Source organism: Trichechus manatus, unplaced genomic scaffold (genome assembly GCF_000243295.1).
Source record: "Trichechus manatus latirostris isolate Lorelei unplaced genomic scaffold, TriManLat1.0 scaffold00109, whole genome shotgun sequence".
Taxonomy (NCBI): Eukaryota; Metazoa; Chordata; class Mammalia; order Sirenia; family Trichechidae; genus Trichechus; species Trichechus manatus.
In genome coordinates this window covers 1,524,623-1,546,557 of record NW_004444045.1, presented here as the reverse complement: position 1 = coordinate 1,546,557, position 21,935 = coordinate 1,524,623, and the positions used below count along the sequence as shown (strand labels likewise).

Sequence of the window (21,935 nt, the reverse complement as noted above, 5' to 3'; positions counted from 1 at the left end):
CATGGCTGATTGAGTTAAAAGGGTAGGACAGTCTGTAGGCATTTGATCTATAATTCATCACAGTAACTTGAGAGGCTTTTAGGGGCGAGCTGAAGAGAATGTGGTTGAACCTAGACAAAGCGTAAAAAATGAGCATTTGGCTGCTGCCGTCACCTCCTGTAAGTGCGGCCAGATGACGGTGGGACGCAGGGGATGGAGGAGCACTGGATACCTGTTGGGCAGCGTTAGTGAGAAGGCAGCGCGTGGACACCATACTTCCCGCTCCAGCCTTCACAGCCAGCACCGCCAGCGTGCAGCCCTTGGCGTCCTTTGTGAGCTGTCTGAAATCACCAGCCGCAAAAACATGTTCTGAATGTGGGTGGTGATGCGGGAATTTTAATTTATACATTCCCCAGTTCTCATCAGCTAGTGGCAGTTTCCCGAGGCATAAAAGGTGAGACTCACTGTCACCTGCCGCCCCCAGCCCCTGCTTTTATTTTCCAGGGATTCATTTGTGGGGAAGAAGAGTTTGGACTTTCTCTTAAGTTTTTATTAACGGATCTAAAGCCGAGACTAGCATTGTGCTGTCCGGGTAGTCAGCTGGGGTGCTGTGCGTAGCGGTAATCGCGATTCTCTACTGTCACTAGGATTGCTGTCCTTGGTGCTTCATGGATGACAGGTCGTTTCTCAGCCTGTTAGTTTGTGGGATTGTCCTGAGAGATGTTAATGGGTGTTTTGGGGGAGGCCCAAGGTCACATAAATTTGTAAACTATTTCTTAAACTAAGTGGGCCGTGGAACACCTGTCCGTATCCTGTAGGGTGGGTGTTGGGAGGAGTGTACTCTGGAAACAGAGCTAGACTAGCCCTGGTATTGCGCTGGTGACCTTCCTCTGGCCATAGTTAAAAAACAAAAGCACATTTTCTCTCATAAAAGATTTGCATTAGAAATAAATAGGATCAGTCACTCTCTAGCAGACCAACAGGGCAACTCTGTAGTCGTCCCCTCTGGACAGTTTAGGGCCATGTTACTAGTCCAGCTCCACTGGTTTGGAGCTGGGCCAGCACATTCCTGTGACTCAAACCATGTGGTTTCAAGACGCTGGTGAGAAACCAGTGACTTTTCAGGGTGTAATTTGGAGTATTTAGCAGTCAACTTCAAATGTAGGGGAAGGGATCGTCAGCGGGAAACTTGAGTGGGACTGGCTGGGCTTTGAGCATTCTTAGACTTCAGCAGACCAGAACTCTGCATGGCTCTCACTTCAAAGGACACGGATGCCAGTGGGGAGATCGGAGTCAGTCACGGACGCCTAGAAGAGTATTTCACCTGGTCTGCATTTTTAACTCGCTTGACAAGCCCCTCACGCCCAAGGTAAATGGTCTCTGTTCTCGTTAGGGAAAAAGGCTGTTTGTCCAGGTAAACACTTTAACTTCAGCAGCCTCACTTCTCATGGCATTTAGGCCTTTTTTTTTTTTTTTTTTTTTTTTGTGCTTAGAAGACAAGTTTGGCTGGAATGGAAGCATCTCACCTAATTAAAATTCTAAATAAGTGTTCGTTAGCATGTTCAAAGAGTTCCACTGGAGTTTTCCAAGTGAACAATGGAACCTAAGGACCGGATTTTCCCTTTTTCCCCCTCAGGCCTTCCATGAGAGAGGTGTGTGTGAGAATGGAGAACGGAGGGCTTCGCTGATCTGTCTGTGGTGTGTCGTCAGGACGATGCAGACTCATAGCGACCCTGTGACAGCAGAACTGCCCCCACAGGGTTTCCAGAGCTGTACTCTGTGGGAGCAGAATGCCACGTCTTTCTCCCAAGGGATGGCTGGTGGGTTCAAACCGCTGACCTTTTTGGTTAGCAGCCGAACTTTTAACCATTGTGCCAGCAGGGCTCCTTGCTTTGTCTTTACTCGTGGGCATATTATGTTATGGTTTGTAGGAACAGCTTTTTTTTTTCCCCTCATAAAGCAGGAATCAGGTGGTTTGAACTCCTGATGGCTCTGGTAACATAGAACCCCATGGGTGTCACTAAGAGTTGGGAAGAGAGGGGGAAGAAAACAATCCTCATAGCGTGTCGTCACCCTTGGGCCGTTCAGCAGTTACGGAGGCAGGCTGGTTTGGGGAAGAGGTAGGAGTGTTTTAGCCTCAGGAGTGTTGTACAGCGGTGGCAGAGAGAAGCTTTACCACGGCACTCTAAAATCTCCTAACTTAGGAGCCTAATCACATCCTGTAGTCATTACTACAGTATAGGCTTCAGTATAGGCGTTCTGAGGACCACATTTCAGGTCACCCCTCACTAGTAGATACTCTGGCTGCTGCCTCAGACTGTATGTCATGACAGGGTCTAGCAGAGGTTTCAGAGTTGAAAAGCAAGAGAGCAACTATGTGCAAATACTCTAAAACCGGGCAAGCGTTCTTTTCACTGGTTATCGGAATTCTTTCATTCCAGTGATACGGGAAGAAATCTGCATATTCCTTAGCACTAAGCATGTCTTGCCCAAAGCGCTCAGAAATAACTAATAGTTGATTCCTATATGCCACCCTGTCACAGACCGCAAGAATTTTTTTGTATTGGAATCTAGAGTTCAGGGATGTTAGCTATGCCGCTAGCATTCTCGAGAATGTTCCTTATACTTTCAGGAAAATTAAAGTGCCGTGGGGTAGTGGGGTTTGGGGGACCTCAGAGATGAAGGCAGTATTAATTGCAAGTAAAACCAGAAACCATTTGCTGTGGAGCTGGTTCTGACTCATGGCGACCCATGTGTGTAGAGTAGATGTGCTCCATGGGGTTTCCAAGGCGGTGACCTTTTGGAAGCGGATCACCAGGCCTGTCCTCTGACGTGCCTCTGGGTGAGTGAGAAGTTGAGTGCTCGACTGTTCATGCCACCCATGAACTCAGGAATTGCAGGTAGGTTGCACGGAAGTAGGTCCGACGTATGTGCAGGCACTGGGTCCACTGAACCTGAAGCCTAGATCCGACTGCCTGGAGGTGTGGATTTTACTTTACAAATTTTAAGATTATTTCCAAATTCCTTTCATTTGTAATTTTGTTACAGAGGCATAGTGTTTCATTTTAGAGGCCAGTTATATAGCTTTATCACTCTGTGTTCTCAAGTGGCCCGTCTTCCCTCCCGAGGAAAGGTTTATTCAGCATTGAACCAAAAAGATGGCTTAGATTGTCTTTCTGGAGCCTACCAATTGGTGCATTCTGTATGCAAATAAGAGGGACAGACCTGACTTCTTACCCCAAGTTTCAGATTCCAGAAGACACACTCCACTGCATTCCTCCCTCAGTAGAGCAACGGAAGAGGCCGTTTGTTCAGACTGTGGTGATGCTGGTGCGGAACTGATGGATCAGTGGGAATGTATCTACAACTCACGCTGGAGTGGTAGGTAAATACCACTCAGATCTGTCACTTGCCCATTACTAACGGCCGCCAGCATGGTGATGGCCGGAGCTCACCCATCCAGGATCCCTTGTGAAAACCATACGGAAGTTACCGTGGGTTCAGCCAGTGGCGGACTGGGATGGGGATAACCCGGGACAGGCTGGGAGGCAGCAGAGCTTTTCAGGAATGAGCTTCCCTCAGTTCCTAGGCTGTCTGCTGAGTCTCTGAGTTGGAAGCTCACAGATGGGCTGAAGGCAAAGACCCCTGATCCAGTGTGCCCAGAGCCGTGCTGGGTGTGGACCTGAAAGGCCGGGGAAGTGCAGCTGGTTTCTGTGGGCACACAGTCTCGGGGTATTGGGAAGCAGCAAACTGCTCTTCCGACGTCAGTGTGAGACCCTACTTCCCAGGTCAGGAGGGACCTACGGTGCAGTGCCCTGGAGTACATCCGACTCTCCCATCTCTGCTTCTGTTCCCTCCAGCTCAGTGGCCAATCCTTAGCCCTGTCAAGGCCTGAAACTGGGTAAAAAAGATCTGCTGGTCGCTGGTCTGCTGTGTGGGATGTGTTTGGTGGTTCTTGCGAAAAAGGAATTTGCCAAGCAATGGTGTGACAGCTGGAATAAGCACTTTATTTTTAAAAATGACAATATAAAAGTACCTTTAAACAATTTATAAAAGCACAATAGACCGTGTGGAAGTTGTTCTGTTTCCCATAGAAACAAGACCAGGAGCCAGGCGGCACAGACAGCAGAAGCTGGTCCTTAGACACCAGAGTTCACGTCAGTCCTCAAGCTGCTCGCTGTCCTTGTCCCCTTATTTACAGTAAGAAAGCACCCTTCACCCCGGCTCTTCTTTTCTTTTGATGACCTTTAAAAGCTTCTTGACATCTTTATTTCCAATGGAAAAATGAAACACACACACACACAAAAACAAACCAGCCCTGTAATCATGGAAACACTGAGTCTTCAGCACAGATGTGCGCAGGTCAGTAAGAAAGATTCTGATCACATTTAGCCATATAAGTCATCGGAAGTTCTTAGACAGGTCAATACAATTTTACACGTGGCTGTACGAGAGGGAGAGGCTGAGCAGCCACAGACTCTGGAAATGGGTCAACTTACATACAACCCAAGCTGGGCTTTTTGGCTGCTTCTAGAAGCAAACTCAACGTTCTCATCCTGAACTCCACTGGCAACATCATCTCTTCCTGTGCTGCTGTGGTACGTAGTCTCACAATGAGAAAACGGGATTTAGGACAATGTTTTAAGTGGTTCATTTGGCAAGGTGCTGCCAAGTCTCAGAAACACCAACTCAGTTCAACCCATGTTGGCAAAACCACTTGGGAACCCTGAGCTGCCCACGGCAGTCAGCTGGGTGGAGAGGCAGGGCTGGGCTCTCTCCTGGGCAGGCTGGCCTCCCAAGCTGGGCTTTTTCCTTATCAGTGAAACAGACTCTTCACTTCCACCGGGGAAGGGGACGGCTTAAGGAATGTGAGTTAGGCATTAAGTGAGTTACAAACACCCAAGAGGGTGCTACTGTAAAAGATAAATAAACCCACAGAAACCAACACTTGGCACGCAGTGTGGCACAGTCCGATCTGAAGCTGCCAGGGCTCTCTGAGGGCACGCCTCCGACCAGGAATTTGTACCAGTGAAACTCCCCCCCACCCCAGTTGTGAACATGCCACCGAGTTAGAAACTTCTTTAGGCTTTTTTGATTGTCTTGCAGGGATATCCTACTAGAAATGGGATCACACACCTAACGCTGCAGATAACACAGTTCTGTCTAACATGCACCAATTACTAACTCACCCTAGACTCAGCCCAGGGAAACGGGCTTCTATACAGTCACGATACAATTCTGGAAGTTTTGATAATATTTAAAAGCATGCCTGAAACATGCAGCTCACTTTAGAGGAAAAAAAAAAAAAGGATTAATTACAAGCATTCAAAAGTCAAGCACAAAAATCCTGATCCGACCCAGTGTAAGATAATCCATCCTGTCATATACTTAAAATGTTTGGTATAAAAATACTCACTCTCTTGGTTTTATTGCCGACTTCTCTTATGTTTTGTTTGAAAATATCTCCAAACTGTACAGAAATGTATGTCAGGCCATGCGTTCACAAATAACACACTATTTCTCACAATTATACAGTGTAAAAGAGTAAAACATTTTTATTATATATATATTTTTTTTCTTCGAGAAAAACAGATGTGTGATAGAGGCTGTGGCAGAGTCTTGGAGGGCTCAAAACTGGGCGAGGTTTTCTCAAGCCTGAAACAAAGGAAACAAGTCAGGAGAGTGGACCCCAACCACACATGGCACTTCTGTCACTATGGGTTTGCTTTGGAGATGCCTGTGATAGAAGAATTCCTGGCTTAGAAACCCACGGGAAAATTCATTAGTGAGTCTCAATGAAGAGTGTGTGTGTGTGTGTGTGTATGTGTAAACATACCTCACTGTCCCTCCACATTCATTAGTGAGTCTCAGTGAAGTGTGTGTGTGTGTGTGTGTGTGTGTAAACATACCTCACTGTCCCTCCACATAAAGACCGCACACAAGAATATCAGTGGTCTCACCATGAGCTACACGGGCAATACAGATTTAATTTCCATTTGTTAGCCTTGACGGACACTTCAAAACCTTCTTTCCCTGAAGTTGCAAGGAAATGTTCACATATTTGAATCGCTCTGTGGCAGAAAAAAGGGGCCTCATGCAATCCCTGAAGCGCTCCTGGACCCCCTGGCGGAGTCCCACCCTGGTCTTGGGGGTTTTCTTCACACACCTGAACGCTACTCTGCTTGGTGTGCTTATGCTGCAAAGGCCGCACTGTAAGGTCCCTGCTGTTACTCTGTCATTTACTGTCCTGTGTCTCCTCAGTCTCAACTCTCTTGTTTTCTTACCACCCATAACATGTCAAACTCATCTGTGGTTGTAGAAAATGTATATGGAGAAGTAAATCCGCGTATACTAGAATTCTGCATAGGGAAATGCTTGTTTGTGGGAAGAGGCTATAGAGAAAACAGCATCATTATTGATGACCCATCTAACAGTCTCAAGTCAGACTTATTTGGGAAAATGCATGTTTAGTATTAAAATCTGAAATGAGAAAGATATTTAGGTGAACACCTTCACAAATGGCTAACTGGACAATCTTAGTCAATAAACAATCTTACACAAATCCCATCTGTACAACTCTGGCTGCGTCTGAACTGTGACCCAGTGGATCTTTTCACATCCTAGTTTTTGGGGCACCGTACAAATTGGTAGAAATAAGAACTGGTTGCAAGTCAGAAGACCCGATATAATGACCACATACCTATGGATCATGGAGACGATCTTAGTCTCTCTGCACACCCAGACCTCATCTATAATGTTAAATAGCTATCTTATCTGCCTGTTTGAGGTGGCAATTATTCAAGTAGTCCTATCATATCAGTGTAAGTTAAAAAGTCCTAATTAGAGCCCCTTGATTTGGAAATGCCCCCAGTGTTAGCTCTGTGAGGGCCTGACTCGCACATAGAGCCTGAAACTTTGGTCCACGACCCCCCACCCTCACTTCCCTCCTCCTCCCTTTACTTTCTCAGCAGAATTCTCTGAAACAGGAGGCTCTGTCTCCCAGGAGTGACTGAGGAGATGAACTCTTTCAGTGAAATCAAGCTTTCTGACTCTAGTGCCCGGCACAGCAGTGGGATCTACCTGCACTCAGCACACGTTCGCTGATGAAGAGATCTAAGTGGGCAGGAGCAGTGCACACCTCGTCTTTGGGACGGGCCACACGTCCTGTAACGCTCATCGAGCAGGTCTGTCTGAGGAAGCTTGCGACTTGTGCCCGGGGAGCAGGAGCAGCAGGAGGACCCTCTCCCGGAAGCCTCCCACCTCTTCTGCTACCCCGCTACCCCGGTCTACTTGGGAGGAGGTGGGGCCCAGGGATCCCCCCTGGCGGCGTGCACAGTGTGTCGCAGCTCCAGTGGGTAGTGGAAGGGAGGGCGTGCTCAGGGGTGGGGCATCTTTGCATGGGGCTGGATCCAGGGTTGCAGGGGGATCGTGAGGCCGGCCATTACCTCTGGGCGTATAGCCGCCCAAGTTCCCTCATGAGCCCACGGCCTTTTTCTGGCGTGCCTCACGTCCTCACTAACACCTGAGCAGCCCTTTAAGGAGGTTCCCCTCAAGGACATTGGTCTTCAAAGAGACTCGGTCCAGCTTGAAGGAGATGACACCTCTCCTGCCCATCCCCCAGTCATGTCTGTGCAGTGAAAACATTTATGGAAATTGGACACGAGGTCAGTTTCTTCCCCAACACCCTCAGCTTGTCAGGCCTGGAACGACGAGTTCCACATCATCCTAAACTTGACCACCTGCCAGCAAGCTGTGTGGGTTTATTCCAGGAAACCATTTCTGAGGAACAGCAGTCACACCATGGCTGTTTCTACCTTGAAACAATTCATAGGGACAGCACTCGGCAGCCCCTGGGCTCTTACAGAGCAAGGCTCTGAGGCCACCTTGGGAAAGCAGCTGGCACCAGATGTGCCCGCATCAGAACCCCCACACTGCTTTCAGGGGCTGTGAGAAAGGACGAGCTGAACGAACAGGTGAAGGAAAAGGGGCCACGTGTGAGCGCTTCTTCCCAGAAGCTCCCTCCTGTGGGCTGGGCTCACTGGGTGATGAAGGCTGAGTCCCTGCAGTCTCTCCCCTGCCCTGGGCTGTGTTTGGCAGGGCCTGGCTGGTCTGCTTCTGCTCTGTTCTCTGGAGAGTTCAACAGCCAATTCTTGGATGATTCTTTTCCTCAATTCCCCCATGAGCATTAACTTTCTCCTGGACATTTCTGCCACAACCTCAAAGGCAACGTGTCCAAACACTCATCACCTTGCCTTAAAACAGCTCCAGCTGCTGACCCCGTCTGCCCGTTATTCTTTGTCACCCAAGCCCAGCCTGGCACTGATCTGACCCTCACGCTAACTCATCCCTTCAGAGGAGTCCACACAACCCTGCCCTTCTTGGATATTCTGTTCCTTCCCAACTCCACTGTCTTGGGTTTGTCTCTCATGATACATGTCTCTACCTAGACTCTTCATTATGGTTTTGGCAGCAAGACGATGAGGATTCCTAAAACACCCCCCCCCCTTGCTCAAATCTCTCCCGTGGCTCCCCAAGTCCCTGACCCATCCTCCAAGGCCCTCAAAAGCTTGGTTCTAATCTACTTTTGACAAGAACATGCTGTGTCTACTCTTAGTCCGTCTCATCTTCTGTTCTAATCCCCCTCAGCATATACAAACCACCCTTCAGAATTCAGCTTAACCCCGCCTGCCCAGGCCTTTCCTGACCCCTTCAGCCTGCAGGGCTTCCTCTGAGCTCCTATCACCAGCTCTCACTGTCCAGGCCACGTCTTTGGTTTTGGCAAGGATTACCTTGGATTGTTACTTTCTTTCCTAAGAACACCGTCTCGTTCCTCAGCCCCAGACACTGTCCCTTGCATACAGCAAAGAATGCAATCACACCTTCAGACATTTGCAGGAGGGTACCAAGACACAACCCCTTGTCTTGCTGATGCCCTGGGCTAAGAACCGGGAGATGGTGTCTTGGGACCCACCTTGGGCCTCTGTACCCTGGCCATGGCACCCTGAGTGCCTCCACCAGCAGCTTTGGCCACGGGGGGCCTCCTCCCAGAAGCTGGTACCTTGGGGGATGGGAGGTACCTGCAGTTTTCCTGGGGAATAAGTAACCCACCGGGCCCCAAACTACAGCAAAGATGCCGTCACACATTCAAACATTTGGACCCCTGATGAGCAGGAAGAAAGGGGTGAGGGTCTGCCTAGTTCTGGCTGGCTAGAAAGGCTGACTGGAAGTGAAAGAGAACAGGGAAGGGCAGAAGGATGAGCGAAGGAGGGAGACGAGAGTCTCTGTTTGCGGAGCTTTTCCCTGACTGTGCCACGTAAACGGAATTCTCGCATGGGAAAAGAATGCATCTACACCGCCATAGATGTTCCCAGGCTGAACAGAAGGTCAGAATGTGGCTATTTCAGTCCCTGTAAACAAGGAAGAGGTTTAACTAGGGACCGAGTTCAAACTTCGGAATGTAGTAAAAAAGATCATTTTAAACAGAACCCAAAGATATCCGGGAACACAAGGCACCATAGGGGGTGGCCAGTGAGGAGGGTCAGGCTCTGTTTAAGGAGCAAATTCTCCTTAGAACACGCACGTGAGGGATGAGGGATGTAAATATATACGTAAAATATCCTGTCTCAGGGAGGTCACTATGCCATTTTGAAGACCTGAGGGTGTCGCCTGATATCTTAAGGAACATTATCAAGTTCTAAAACATTTCAGCTGCGTTGTCCTTGACCAGAAAATCCACACGGGACACTCAGTACTTTGGGGACAACCTCCCCTTTGTAAGCCAGACTCTGTCCAGGAGCTTTGTGACATTTTTCTCTCTGCAATAAGAAATAATTCTCTTTCTCTCTCTGTGTTTCCCCTGATCCATCTATATATACTTGACCTAAATGCTAATAATTTCTTCCCTAGAATTCATTTACTCTGTGGGGCCCTGGTGGCATAGTGGTTAAGAGCTCGGCTGCTAACCAAAAGGCCGGCAGTTCAAATCCACCAGCCGCTCCTTGGAAACCGTATGGGGCAGTTCTACTCTGTCCTATAGTGTTGCTATGAGTCGGAATGGACTCGACGGCACCTAACAACAACATTTACTCATTTTTATCAAAAGTCCCATAAGGAATATGCCCACTCCATCCGACTCTAAATAAATAGGGGCTATTATATGTGACAACAATTTTTAAGTAATTAAAAGTGTGTTCATGGACTGCCAAAGGAACGAACAAATCTGTCTTGGAAGAAGTACAACCAGAATGCTCCTTAGAAGCAAGGATGACGAGACTACATCTCACATAGTTTGGACATGTTGTCAGGAGGGATCAATCCCTGGAGAAGGACATCATGCTTGGTAAGGTACAGGGTCAGCGAAAAAGAGGAAGACCCTCAACGAGATGGATTGACAGTGGCTGCAACAATGGGCTCAAGCATAACAACGACTATGAGGATGGCGCAGGACGGGGCAGTGTTTTGTTCTGTGGTGCACAGGGTCGCTATGAACCGACTTGATGGCACCTAACAACAACAACAAGAGTGTGTTAGCTTTCATTTTGTACTTGGTAGCTTAATTTTTTTTTTAATCAAGTGCTGGTATCAATTAGTAATACAAAGACCAGGTAACATTTAAGAAGTTCACAGTCTGTAGAGAAATGGTGTTCTTTAGTTAGTAACTCCTGCTCCAAAGACACCAATGCTGGTGGCCCCTCTGGTCCTCCACAGCCCACACGGGCTGCTCGAGCACTTTCACCCAAGGTTCCAGCTCCCCCTGGGCTCAGAGAAGGTTCACCCTGGGGCAGACACCCTCCTCCTCACAGCAGGCCCGTCTCTGCAGGCCACAGCAGTCTGACTTCAGATGAGGAGGCAGAAAAGCCTCCTCTCAACCCATTAAAAAAAAATTATTATGCAAATATATTTAACACAGCATTTGCCAAATCCACATTTTCCAGGTGCACAATTCAGTGATATCCATTACAGTAATCATGCCGTGCAACCACTGCCCATAATCCTGGCCGATTTCCCATTACCATAAACCATGTCCATTCTTTTAACCATGGAGGCCCCAAGAGCTGGGACCCCGTGTGACAGCACACGGCCAGCGTCTCAGGTCTGCACACACCCTCCTCCCGTCGACTCCTGGCTGGCCTGCCACCCCACTTCTCAGCATCGCCCCAGCATCTGTAACCTGACTCTGAGCCGCTTCTCCCCCGGACCCTCTCACCAGGCAGGCCCTCCCTCTGTTCAGCCACAAGCTCACCAGAGGCTACCGCGGCTGCGGCTGACCGGCTCACCCGCCTGCGTCCTCCGTGACTAATACTCGGGCTGATTTATTGCATTTAAAACATCCTTATGTCCCCACTCGCTTCCAAAAAAACTATGTGCATGGCTTTTCATTGGTCACTCAATTTCCCCAGAGGGGAAAGAAAAACCCTTGTCTTTTAAGCTTTGCTGCATAACAATATCAATAAGAGTATCATGGATACTGCTGTTAAGAAGCAGGACAAGAGAACAATCTAACTAGAAAGGGGTACAATTAGTGGGATAAACATCAGCTGCCCTATGTGACATATGCGGGTTAGGCTGAGAAACAGATGTAATAGGAGAAGTACCTGCAGCACAGGCTGCTGGCTTCCTGTGCAGAAAGGTGCCCAGGAAGGAGAGGGAGGGGCAGGCGGATGGCGGGACTTGGCCCACAGCGTTGTGGGTGCCTCCGGTCCTGCTGCTGTGAGCGTGAAATTGCTGAAGCCCCAAAAATGTGTTAATGACTTTCCTGGCCGAAACGGCTTGGTTCCCCGTCCTTAGCAGGAATCTTGCCCTCCTTTCTGACTCATCTTTTCTGCACCGGCCCGTCTCGGGGATGAGCTTTGCCACCTTATTTGGGCCGAGACGTAGACAGCGGCTGGCCTGCCCTGGTGCTCCTAAGCTTTCCATAGAGACCTAGAAGACTCTTGCCTGGCAGGCAGGTGACCTCTGGGAAGGCTGTGTTATTTTAAGACTGTACGTGCCATTGTTGTTGGCAGGTGCCGCTGAGTTGATTTTTGACCCGTAGCGACCTCATGTGACAAAGCAGAACTGCATAGGGTTTTCTCGGCTGTAACCTTTACCGGAGCAGAAGCTTACAGACTGACAGCTGATAGGACAGGAAAGACAGATACATCACCCCATCACTTAACAGAGAAGTCCAGCAGTCTAGGGGAACTCAGTAAGAATCCTGTATAATTCAGTAATGGCTGAAGGTAACTACCTGTTCCTGAAAAGGCTCATAAAAAATGCCCCCGAGTCATTGAGAAAGCAGGACATTATATTCAGTGTAACTGGATTAATCAGACAGGGATGATGTACATGCTGTATTTGAATAAGATTTTAACCAGAAATGTTAATCTTCAAAAAAAGGCTTAGGGGCGTCAAGGGAAAAGCGTTGTTTATCTGTAAAATCCCCTCAGGTGGAATAATCTCATTTTATGCTCCTACCAGGTCCTTACCGGCCCTGACGGCACCGTGGTTAAGAGCCAGGCTGCTAGCCAAAAGGTCAGCAGTTTGAATCCACCAGCTGTTCCTTGGAAACCCCATGGGGAAGTTCCACTCTGTCCTATAGGGTGGCTGTGAGTCAGAATCAACTCGACAGCAACAGGTTTGGTTTGGTTTTGGTACTGTATACTCAGGTGTTGATGGTGTCAGCCTTACCAGGGAAGGCTGTGGCAGATCAAAAGCTGGATGTGACGATGCTCTGAAAAGCACGCACTGCTGTCTGGGACCATCCATCCCCCTAGCAGGCCGTGGTGGAGACGCTGACGAGCACACCCACAGGGCCGAGCGCTCTCCACCAGTGCTTCTCACCAGCACAGATCAGGGTCCCCGGGGGAGATGTCGGCACCATGTGCCCTGGCCCCGCCCCCAGAGCTTAGATTCCTTCAGCCTGGGGTCCCTAGCTGATGCTGGTGTGATGGTCCCAACCACTGGATTAGCACTGGTCCCCTGCCAGGACACCCTGTGCCTCTGGAGGGCTTGTTCAGCCACAGACTCTGGAACTTACCAGCACGCTCCAGTTTTGTGGAACAGCTCGAGAACAGTAGCCACCATTGAAGATTGCATTAATACCCACAAGACAGATTGCAGCCACCATCACACACCTGGAACCTGGGTGGAGAGAGATCACCATTAACAGAGCACCCAAGGCCCCTCCCCGGCTGGCCTCCCGCTGGGGCTCCCCAGGCCTTGAAGACCTGCCTGATCTGACAGCTCCTGAGGGCAAAGAGCTGAGATTCAAAACCAAGAGACCAAGGGCCTCCGCTGCCGAGCGGAAGACAAACCGCCACCTAAGAAGGACCTGACGTCAGTGGCAGGAAAAGCCCTCAGCCGGAAAAACAAACTTAGGAGTCGGGGGAGGAGCAAGAGAGACAGAGCCCTCTGGGCTGGGGGAAGGGCATTCGGCGACGCTGCTGTGGACACGGGCCTGGCGTCCCCTTCGCTGTGTGCTCCAGGATGTTGTTGTTGTCTGTTGTTAAGTGCTGTTGAGTCAATTCCAACTCACAGCGACCCTACAGGACAGAATGCAACTGCCCATAGGGCTTCCAAGGAGCAGCTGGTGGATTCCAGCTGTCGACCTTTTGGTTAGCAGCCAAGCTCTTAACCACTGCGCCGCCAGGGCTCCGCACTCAAGAGCAGCAGGAAGTAAACCACCTGAGGGCAGAGGCAGCCCCACCCAGGAAAGGCACAGGCCCCGACACCCCAAGCAGGGGGCATCCCAGAAACCTAATCCACTCCAGGAGCCGCCTCCACCCACAAGGACAGCTGTGGTCAGGAGACCCCAGCTGCAGATCTCCAGGAGACCCCGTGCTGAGGCACACGAGCGCCACTCCTCCCCGGGCACCCACCAGAGAAGAGAATCACAAGGGAACACATGGGTGATCATCTCCTGCTTGTCCTCAGGCTCTGAGAATTTTGAAACATGCCTTCAGAAGGGGCAGAGACCCATCAAAGGATTCGTTTTTAAGAGTCCTCCTGCAGGCAGCTGGTTCTCACAAGAATTCCTGGTGGATCCAGGAAGGAAGCCCTGCTCTGTGCACGTGGACGCCCACGGCCCCTTCCCTACAAATCTCTCGACTCTTCAGCCCTGCTTAGGGCTGTTTTCCTTCCTGCAGACAGAGGCGGTTCCTGGCATGCAGGGCTCCATGAACATCCGGGCACAACTGATGTCCTGCAGCAAACTCTGAGTTCCCGGAAAATACCTGGCAGCCCCCCAGAGGAAGAGCCCCATGGCTCCTTGGGCTGGCCCCTGCCAGACTGCAGCAGAGACCATGTCCTGGGCTGAAACCCCACTCAGAAATGACAGGTGAGGCTGAAGAAAAGAGAGTTTTACCAGGACACCACTTCTCAGAATGAAAAACAAAAACAAAAAAACACACCCAAACTTCACTGTCAGAAACATTCAAAGATGGAGCATAAGTGATTCTTAATTTCCTGGTGAAAGGTGGGTGATGAAAGGACAGAAAAAATAAACACTAATCTTTGCAAATGAAACCTACCAGCCCACAAACCGTCCTCAGCCCTGCCCCCCACTTCCGGCACACAGGAGGGCCACAGCAGGAGACCCATGGGGCCTCCTGGGGCTGCCGGGGAGGCCATGGTGCTTGGAGGCCTGTTGTTTGAGAAATCCACACTGACAACCAGGTTCGTCTGGGGCCCTGGCTTCAGCTAATCGGCCTGACTCAGGACTGACGAATCAAGAGTACTGCAACCCTAACTCTAGCCCGTGTTCCAGGAGCCTGGGGGTTTATCAACAAGCAGCTCTCTGGGTAGAATGCCTGGTCTCAAAAGAGCTCATATCGCACGTCGAGGCTCACCTGTAGGGTGGTGAGGTGCGTGAGCCAGAGTCCATTCTGCAGAGACCCCATGAGACGATTCCTCACAAGAACCTAACACACCGGGTGGAGCTCCACGAGTTCCTTTCTAACTTCGCGACGAGCACATGGGCCTTCTGAATTTCTACTTTCAAGCGTGTAGGAGAGATGGTGGGTCCCGTAGAAGGGCCTGCAGGACTGACGCCGGGAATTGTGGAGCCATTGAGATCCAATTTATGGGTCTTAACAGATGGTCTCCCTCTTTGAACTTCTCCAGAGAACAGTCTGGCAACGATACTGGTGCCTGTGTGTCGGGGTCTCCAAGAACTCTCAGGAACTCAGGGAGAAATCTCAGCCTCTCCTGCATGTGGTTGTCACACCGTGTTGGTCTGCAGACGTGCTTGGTAAGTGCTTGTCTCAGCTTAAAGCAATCGGGAGAAACCCGCTGATGTCTGGAAAGAGCACCCAGCACAGGATCGGGTGGGGAGCAGATTTCCAGCCCCATTCCTGCCTTCACAACCCATACGGGAACCATAACAGACCTCAGGCTCAAAGGAATCTCAACGGCGCAGAACCATGGCACACATCTCCTCACGAGGAAGATGGGAGACCCCTTTCAGAGAAAGGACTGACAGGCAGGCTGCCTGGGTATTCTCTCCCAGAGCACTTTTAAGTCAAGCCTGCTGCCGCCAAGCCTGTTCACTTGATTTAGGAAAGAGAGATGCAAGAGGATCAGAGAAGTGAAATTATTCTTTCAACTTGAGTAAAGCTGGGTCTGGTTTTGAAAAAGAAATCCCGTATAAATCTGGAAAAGCTTTAGGTCTCTGTTCAAATGTTATCTCATCAGGTTGCCCTTGACTCTCCTATATAAAACAGACATGCCTACCAACCCCACAACATTTTATCCCTCTTACCTCGTTTCCCCCTCCCCATAGTGCTCATCACCCCCGACCAATGATATGTTTATTTTTTTCATCACCCATCTCCTGTTACAGAATGTCAGCTACATGAAGGCAAGGACTTGGTCTAACTTTGTTTGCTGCTGTATCCTCAGCACCTGGAATAATACCTTAGACATCACAGGTGTTCACTGAATATTTATTGTGTTAATGAATTTAAGTATGACAGAGACCTTGACCAACAGAATAAGGGGGAATGATAACTCATTCACAAGTCCTGTCCTGATTTCTGGGCACACTGTGTCTCCGTTAGGGAGAAGGCAGGTTTGACTACAGGAGTCACAGTAGCTGTCTGGCCTGCATGAAGACCCAGTGCCTTTCTCTCCCTGTAAACCTCCGTACTGTGCCCTGACATCCAGGACCTGCAGCTCCCCTGAAGATGACACTGTGCTCACAGCTCTCATACTTATAGCCAGAGACAGACCAGGCTGTTCCTCCCAAAAGAAAACATAAAGAATAAACAGCTTGAAATTCTGTCCTTGTTATCACTTGCCATGTCCTTCTCTAATTTGGTGAGGCCGTCACTACATATGCTTATAATTTCTATGCTGTGGTCTTGGTCCATGGCCAGGGAAATTTCATGAGCTCTTAAAGAAGAGCACTCCCCCGTCCCCACCCCAAATACCAACTCTCTTTCCTCCGCTTTTTAAAAACTACGTTGAGATTCCCAGCAAGGAAAGCTGTAACTCTCATTTCCTGTAAGGAGTGAGAAAGAACTTACTCATGCTTGCTTGCTCTCAACATATCTGAGAAATTGATACTTTTCAACCATTATTGTGAGTTCTGGGCTTCTCAGCCACATGGCTGGGCCATGAGCAAAACTCTAGTGGCGTGGGGACGTAGCCAGGCTAAACACCCTCCACACCAAGCAGGACTCTGAGCAAACTACACCACCAATAACAGCTACCCATCTGACTACCACTCTTCTGATGCTCTTACTTATGCCCCAGTGAGAGTAACACAAACACACACACACTCACTCACACATGTCCTACCTGGAAGCTGTTCTCACAGGAGGCCCACAAGCTACACAGCATCTTATTACCTTATCTTGGACCATCCTGGGCAAGACAGGAGAGCCCTTGACTCTCCCATCAGAGCTTAAGCTCCTCAGGGGCACAGACTTGGTTTTGCACATTTTTATATGAGCACATCTAGCCGCTGATTTTCCTTTATCAATAGAAAGTCAAAGTGGATAATCCTTGAAGGACCTTTGGGAGAACAAGATGCTGATCCACTCAGGATTTGGGAGGAGAGCACCCGACGCTCCCCCACATCAGAATCGACGGCCAGTCTTACTGGCGTCTGATACTAGACATCACTTCTGTTCATCTGCTGTTCTGGCACCATCTTTCTCATGCCGGGAAAGCCCCCTCTGGTGAACGGAGGAGGACCACGTGGGCCAGCGGTGCCGTCAGTGGCATCTGTCCTTCATTTGACCTTTTTGGGCGACTCGTTTTTGCTCTAAAATGTTTACATTAGCTCATCAGCACCAGTTCCCAATTCTAATTTACATTTCCCTAAGATTATGTAACTTGGGGTTATTAGCTGTCATGAAAAAGACTTGATCCAAGAGACTAGAAGGAGCCTGAGTTATGGAGCCACACTGAGTGGGTCTAACTTCAGGCAGGATGGGAGCACGGTAACGAGTGTTACCCAGGACAGGAGTCTGGCCCACAGCCCCGGTTTAGCTCAGAGCAAATGATTCCCCCTCAGGAGATATTACATATCCTTATTCAGATCCTACGGTGTTTTATAAGCCATACTTGCAAAGGGCAGCAAGGGCTAGCCTTACTTTGGTAGCCATTGCTGTCTCTAGATCTCCGGCAGATTGGTTAGTCTGTGGAGAATGACGATTTGGAAAAAAATTAGGTGAGCTGATACAAAAGAAGCCTAGGATCCTTCTGACCAGAACTCATGTAACTGCTTAAGGATGGAGGTCTTTCCTTTGGCCCTACATCACCAGCCTTTGCCATCTTCTCTGCCAACTGAAATGGCCAAGTTTGAAGGTATTCGCTCATTTCCCTAAAGCATGAGACACTGCTGACGAGAGCACAGCGCTCCTTCTCGGGCTTCACAGCTCACCCAAAACTTCTGATCAATCTTCATTCTCAAAGGCTGATCTTCCTCTGCCAACTTCTTACATCTAGGTGAGCTTCAAGATTTCGTCCTTAGTGACTGCTGTTACAATTCCTTCTCGGGAAATTGCATTAATTCCTGCGTCTGCTGAATTACAGACAGACATTTCAGGTCGTGAACTTTTTCCTGAGCTTCAGGAATTCCAGTTAGCTCATCTTAGATCTCTCTAGTTGAATACTCTACCAGCCTCTGAAAACTGACAGATAAATACTGTCGTGGAAGAGAGGCCCTGTGTCATGGTGCCTTCTGGAATTGTGCAACATGGCCATGCGGGACCAATGCCATATGGTAATGGAGGGGGCTCCCATATGACTAAATGATTGGGCTTCTCAAATGAAGAAACAGGGCTAGGAGGATACATGACCTAAGTTTAAAAATTAATTAAAGGCAGATGGATATGGACCATGGCTTATGAAATCCTGGACTTAAGAAATCCCAGAATATGCGTCAAAGCTTAAAAATAGTATTTTAGAAGGGGAAAAGGCAAACTAAAGTGTCCACTATGAAGTAAACTTTTAGATTTCACAAAATAGTAAAATTTTTAAGAGAAAACTAGGTATCTACCATGGATTGCTAACTATTTTTCTAAGAAAGAACGTTTAACATACAATTTCCATCTACTAACACTGCTATTTCATTTAAAAAGGGTACTTGAACGCATGCATGTGTACACACACACACACACACACACACACACACGAACATACTTTCAGAATAAGGGACAAATACAAGTACCTTTAAGGAAAGAACCTACTATACATTGTCCTGTACTATATTTTCCACATCATCACAGATTAATGAAAAAATACCACAAGCCACCACTGGTCCAAGGATCTGTGGAGCCACTGGTTTAGATAAACTCCCGGATAAGATGATAGGGCAGTGTTTCCCAAAGTGTGCTCTATGTAAAACATTAATCTAGGATATTCTGTTAAAATAGTATTCCCTGGTCTCAAATAAGGAGCCCTGGTGGTGTAGTGGTTAAAGCACTTGGCTGCTAACCAAAAGGTTGGTGGTTCAAAGCCACTAGCTGCTCCACAGGAGAAAGATGTGGGAGTCTGCTTCTGTGAAGATTTACAGTCTTGGAAACACTATAGGGCAGTGGTACTCTGTCCTACAGGGTCGCTATGAATGAGGTGGAATCGATTCGATGATGGTGGGTTTTTTTGGGTGGGTCTCATAAGTTTGAGAAATATTGCACACCATAACTGTTCCTCTTCAAGAGATTTATGATGCCCAAATTGTATGAAAGGTTCTGAGAATCTGTATAACTGTTTGACCTTGGAAGTGTTTGTGTACTCCGTCTACGATTATCCCTGAGGATGAGTGTTCTTTGGGCCACGCTGAGAAAAATGTTGGGTTACGGGGAGAATAGGTACAATTCTAATTTATTGAAGTTGATGTCTTAAAGCACAGAAATGTTCTCCCTCAACTTGTTTCTTATTACCACCAACCACCAGGGATATGGATCTGCTGACTGGCCATACTGATAACCTTTTTCTTCGATTTCTGATACTCTGATATCTGTCACTAAACTTTCCCATACTTGGTGAGGCCCTTGCTTTGAGGATGAAGAAGTTCTCCTTCTGACCTAGGGCCAGAGCTTGTTGGGAAGTGAGAAGTGAGGTGGGAACCTCAGTGGATGGAGCCCACACTCAGCAGTCCCCTTAGAACTTAAGGTGAAGGTGATGTGACCCACCAACTCTCTTCAGGTCAACAGAGCGACCTGCCTGTGGAAAATGAATCCCGGGACTCTCTGAAAAGCCTATTCAAATTAGACTCAAACAGAGCTGCATCCCACACCTCACTTTTCCCTCAATCCTAGGTGACAATCTTCTCTCGGAAGAAATGCACTGTCCACGTAGAAGTTCTTCAAGTGAGTTTAACAAAAACAGATAATCAAAGGAAGTGCAGAACAATGGGTGTGGCGAGCAGGAAGAGAGCTGCCATTTACCAAATGTCTACTATGTACCTGCAAGCACTTGGCGCTTTACGCCTTCTTTATTGAAACCAAGTACTTACATAGTATTCAGCAGAACTGACGGGACTTCCAGCCCTGAGAAGTAGCCTCTGAGGGAGGGAGCCAGCGCATCTGAAAAGACATGTGGGGAGAAGGCTGTGAGCCCTGTGGTACATTCTCATTCCTCAGAGGGTCTGCTTGCCTACCATTTCCTGACTATTCCAAGATGGTACCCACTCACACATGCCTATATACAATTCTCCCCCTGGGGCTGAAAAAGTGAATAGCAGAGTCCTGAGAAATTTTCCACACACCTTTTATCAATACATGGGCCAAGCGCTCAGGAAAGCATCCACTTCAAGAAGAAGCTGTTTCACCTACTACCCTACTCCTACCGTCCTTGTCATAGTTTACCAGCCACGCTAGGCTAAAACGTGGCCCAGTGAATTCCCTCCTCCGTTCTCCTCAGAAATGCCTAGGGTGGTGGGAAAGGCTGCTTAATGGTTTTCTAAGCAGGAAGTCAAGCATCTGTGGAAAATCTACCTGTTTTGATAAGGTTTCTTGAAAAGGAGCCAGGAAGGGACAGATCACGACGCCATCCATACCAGTGGCCTGGCTATGACCTCCTTTGAGATTCTCTTAGTATGCTTTTAGGCTCTGTGGGATGTCTGGTCCCCAAGTGCCCTCTGCTCCCTCTGATGAGGGGAGGGGCCTGCAACCTTTGACCTTGTGGAACCAGCAAGACCATCGCTTCCATTAGGTGTCCAAAGTAGGCGGCCAACCCTAGGCACAGATGGATTGAGGGCTGCTTTGCCAGCTTGGCAGACTGTTCCAGGTTCTGTGCCGAGGAAGAAATGGAAAAACAACCAAAACGGCAAGTGCACAAACATCCGTCTACAGGCAATGTCAGTTTGCCCTAAGCCTTTGGACAGAGGGGGCAAGAGATTCCCATTAAACTCTGCTCCTCCTTTTATGCTGAGAAGGGACAGCTTCCCCATCTCTACCCCTCAGGAATGGTCAGAGAAAGCAACGCAGGAAGCACTGGCAGGAGTGGGGTGGGGACAGCAAATGACAAGGGGGAGGGGAAACCTGTGCTGGCGGGAGAGGCTGAATGGCTCCGGGGAGGTGGCCTCCCCCGCGTGAGGCAGGAGTAGAAAACTGCTCTTTACCTTGGTCTGGCCCAACCTGTTCCACCTGAAAGAGTTTCTAGAAAAATGGAATGTGAGGCTGGAGGGAATTTTACCCTGACGATTCTACGTCATCGGTTTTAAAAATATCTATTTTGCACGGGTGGAGTCCTGGTGGCGCAGTGGTTAAAAGCTCGGCTGCTAACCAAAAGATCGGCAGTTTGAATCCACCAGCAGCTCCTTGGAAACGCTATGGGGCAGTTCTACCCTATCCTATAGGGTCGCTAAGAGTCGGAATTGACTCGACAGCAAGGGGTTTACGGGTATTTTTGCAGTGGAACCATTTTTTCCCTGTATGGCATTCAGATCTTCAGAGGATGAAGCAGGAGGTGTTCTTGCGGGCATGGGGGTGCAGTGGGGCCAGAGGACGTGAGCCAGGTACAGAATTTGGGGACTCTGAGGGGACGACCTGGGTACTCTGCCTGACACTGCCATGGGCAGTGGGGTCAAGGCTGGGTCAGAATCCAGGACCCAGGCTCCACCATGTCCTCTAACTTGGTTCTAATAGCTTGGGTGCTTAGAAGCGGGACCCTTGAGAAAGCCAGTAGAGATCCTTGGCATTTTGCCCTGTCCCACAAATGGATGTCGTCCTTGAGTTTCCTTGGGCTTCATTTGTTACTGCCCCGATGTGCCTCCTCTTTCCTCCCTGGCTGTCAATGCCATGGGTGAGGGACCACACCAGGAGACTCTATCCACCTTGCCCAACCTGGGGCAGAGGCGTCTGACTTCACTTACTCAGGAAAGGGGGCTCAGGAGGGGCAAGGGGGCATCCTGAGCTTCCACCACCAGCAGGAATGCATCCCAGGGAATCTCTCTGACCAGCTAAGCATTCGAGACCCTCTGGAGGGACCGTACCAACAAAACCAAACCTGCTGCCATTAAGTCG

General features: G+C 49.0%; 1 protein-coding gene across 1 annotated transcript in view; it reads right to left on the bottom strand.

Annotated features, from left to right (window-relative positions):
- Window positions 1–3,620: 3,620 nt before the first annotated feature.
- RBPMS (RNA binding protein, mRNA processing factor) overlaps window positions 3,621–21,935 on the bottom strand; it is a 206,485-nt gene continuing 188,170 nt past the window's right edge. Inside the window, exons 7-9 of the mRNA XM_004383383.2 lie at window positions 19,925–19,994; window positions 12,998–13,101; window positions 3,621–5,634 (exon numbers count right to left, since the gene is read on the bottom strand). Coding sequence (XP_004383440.1) covers window positions 19,932–19,994 — 63 coding nt within the window. The 3' untranslated portion in view covers window positions 3,621–5,634; window positions 12,998–13,101; window positions 19,925–19,931. The remainder of the gene's footprint in view (window positions 5,635–12,997; window positions 13,102–19,924; window positions 19,995–21,935) is intronic.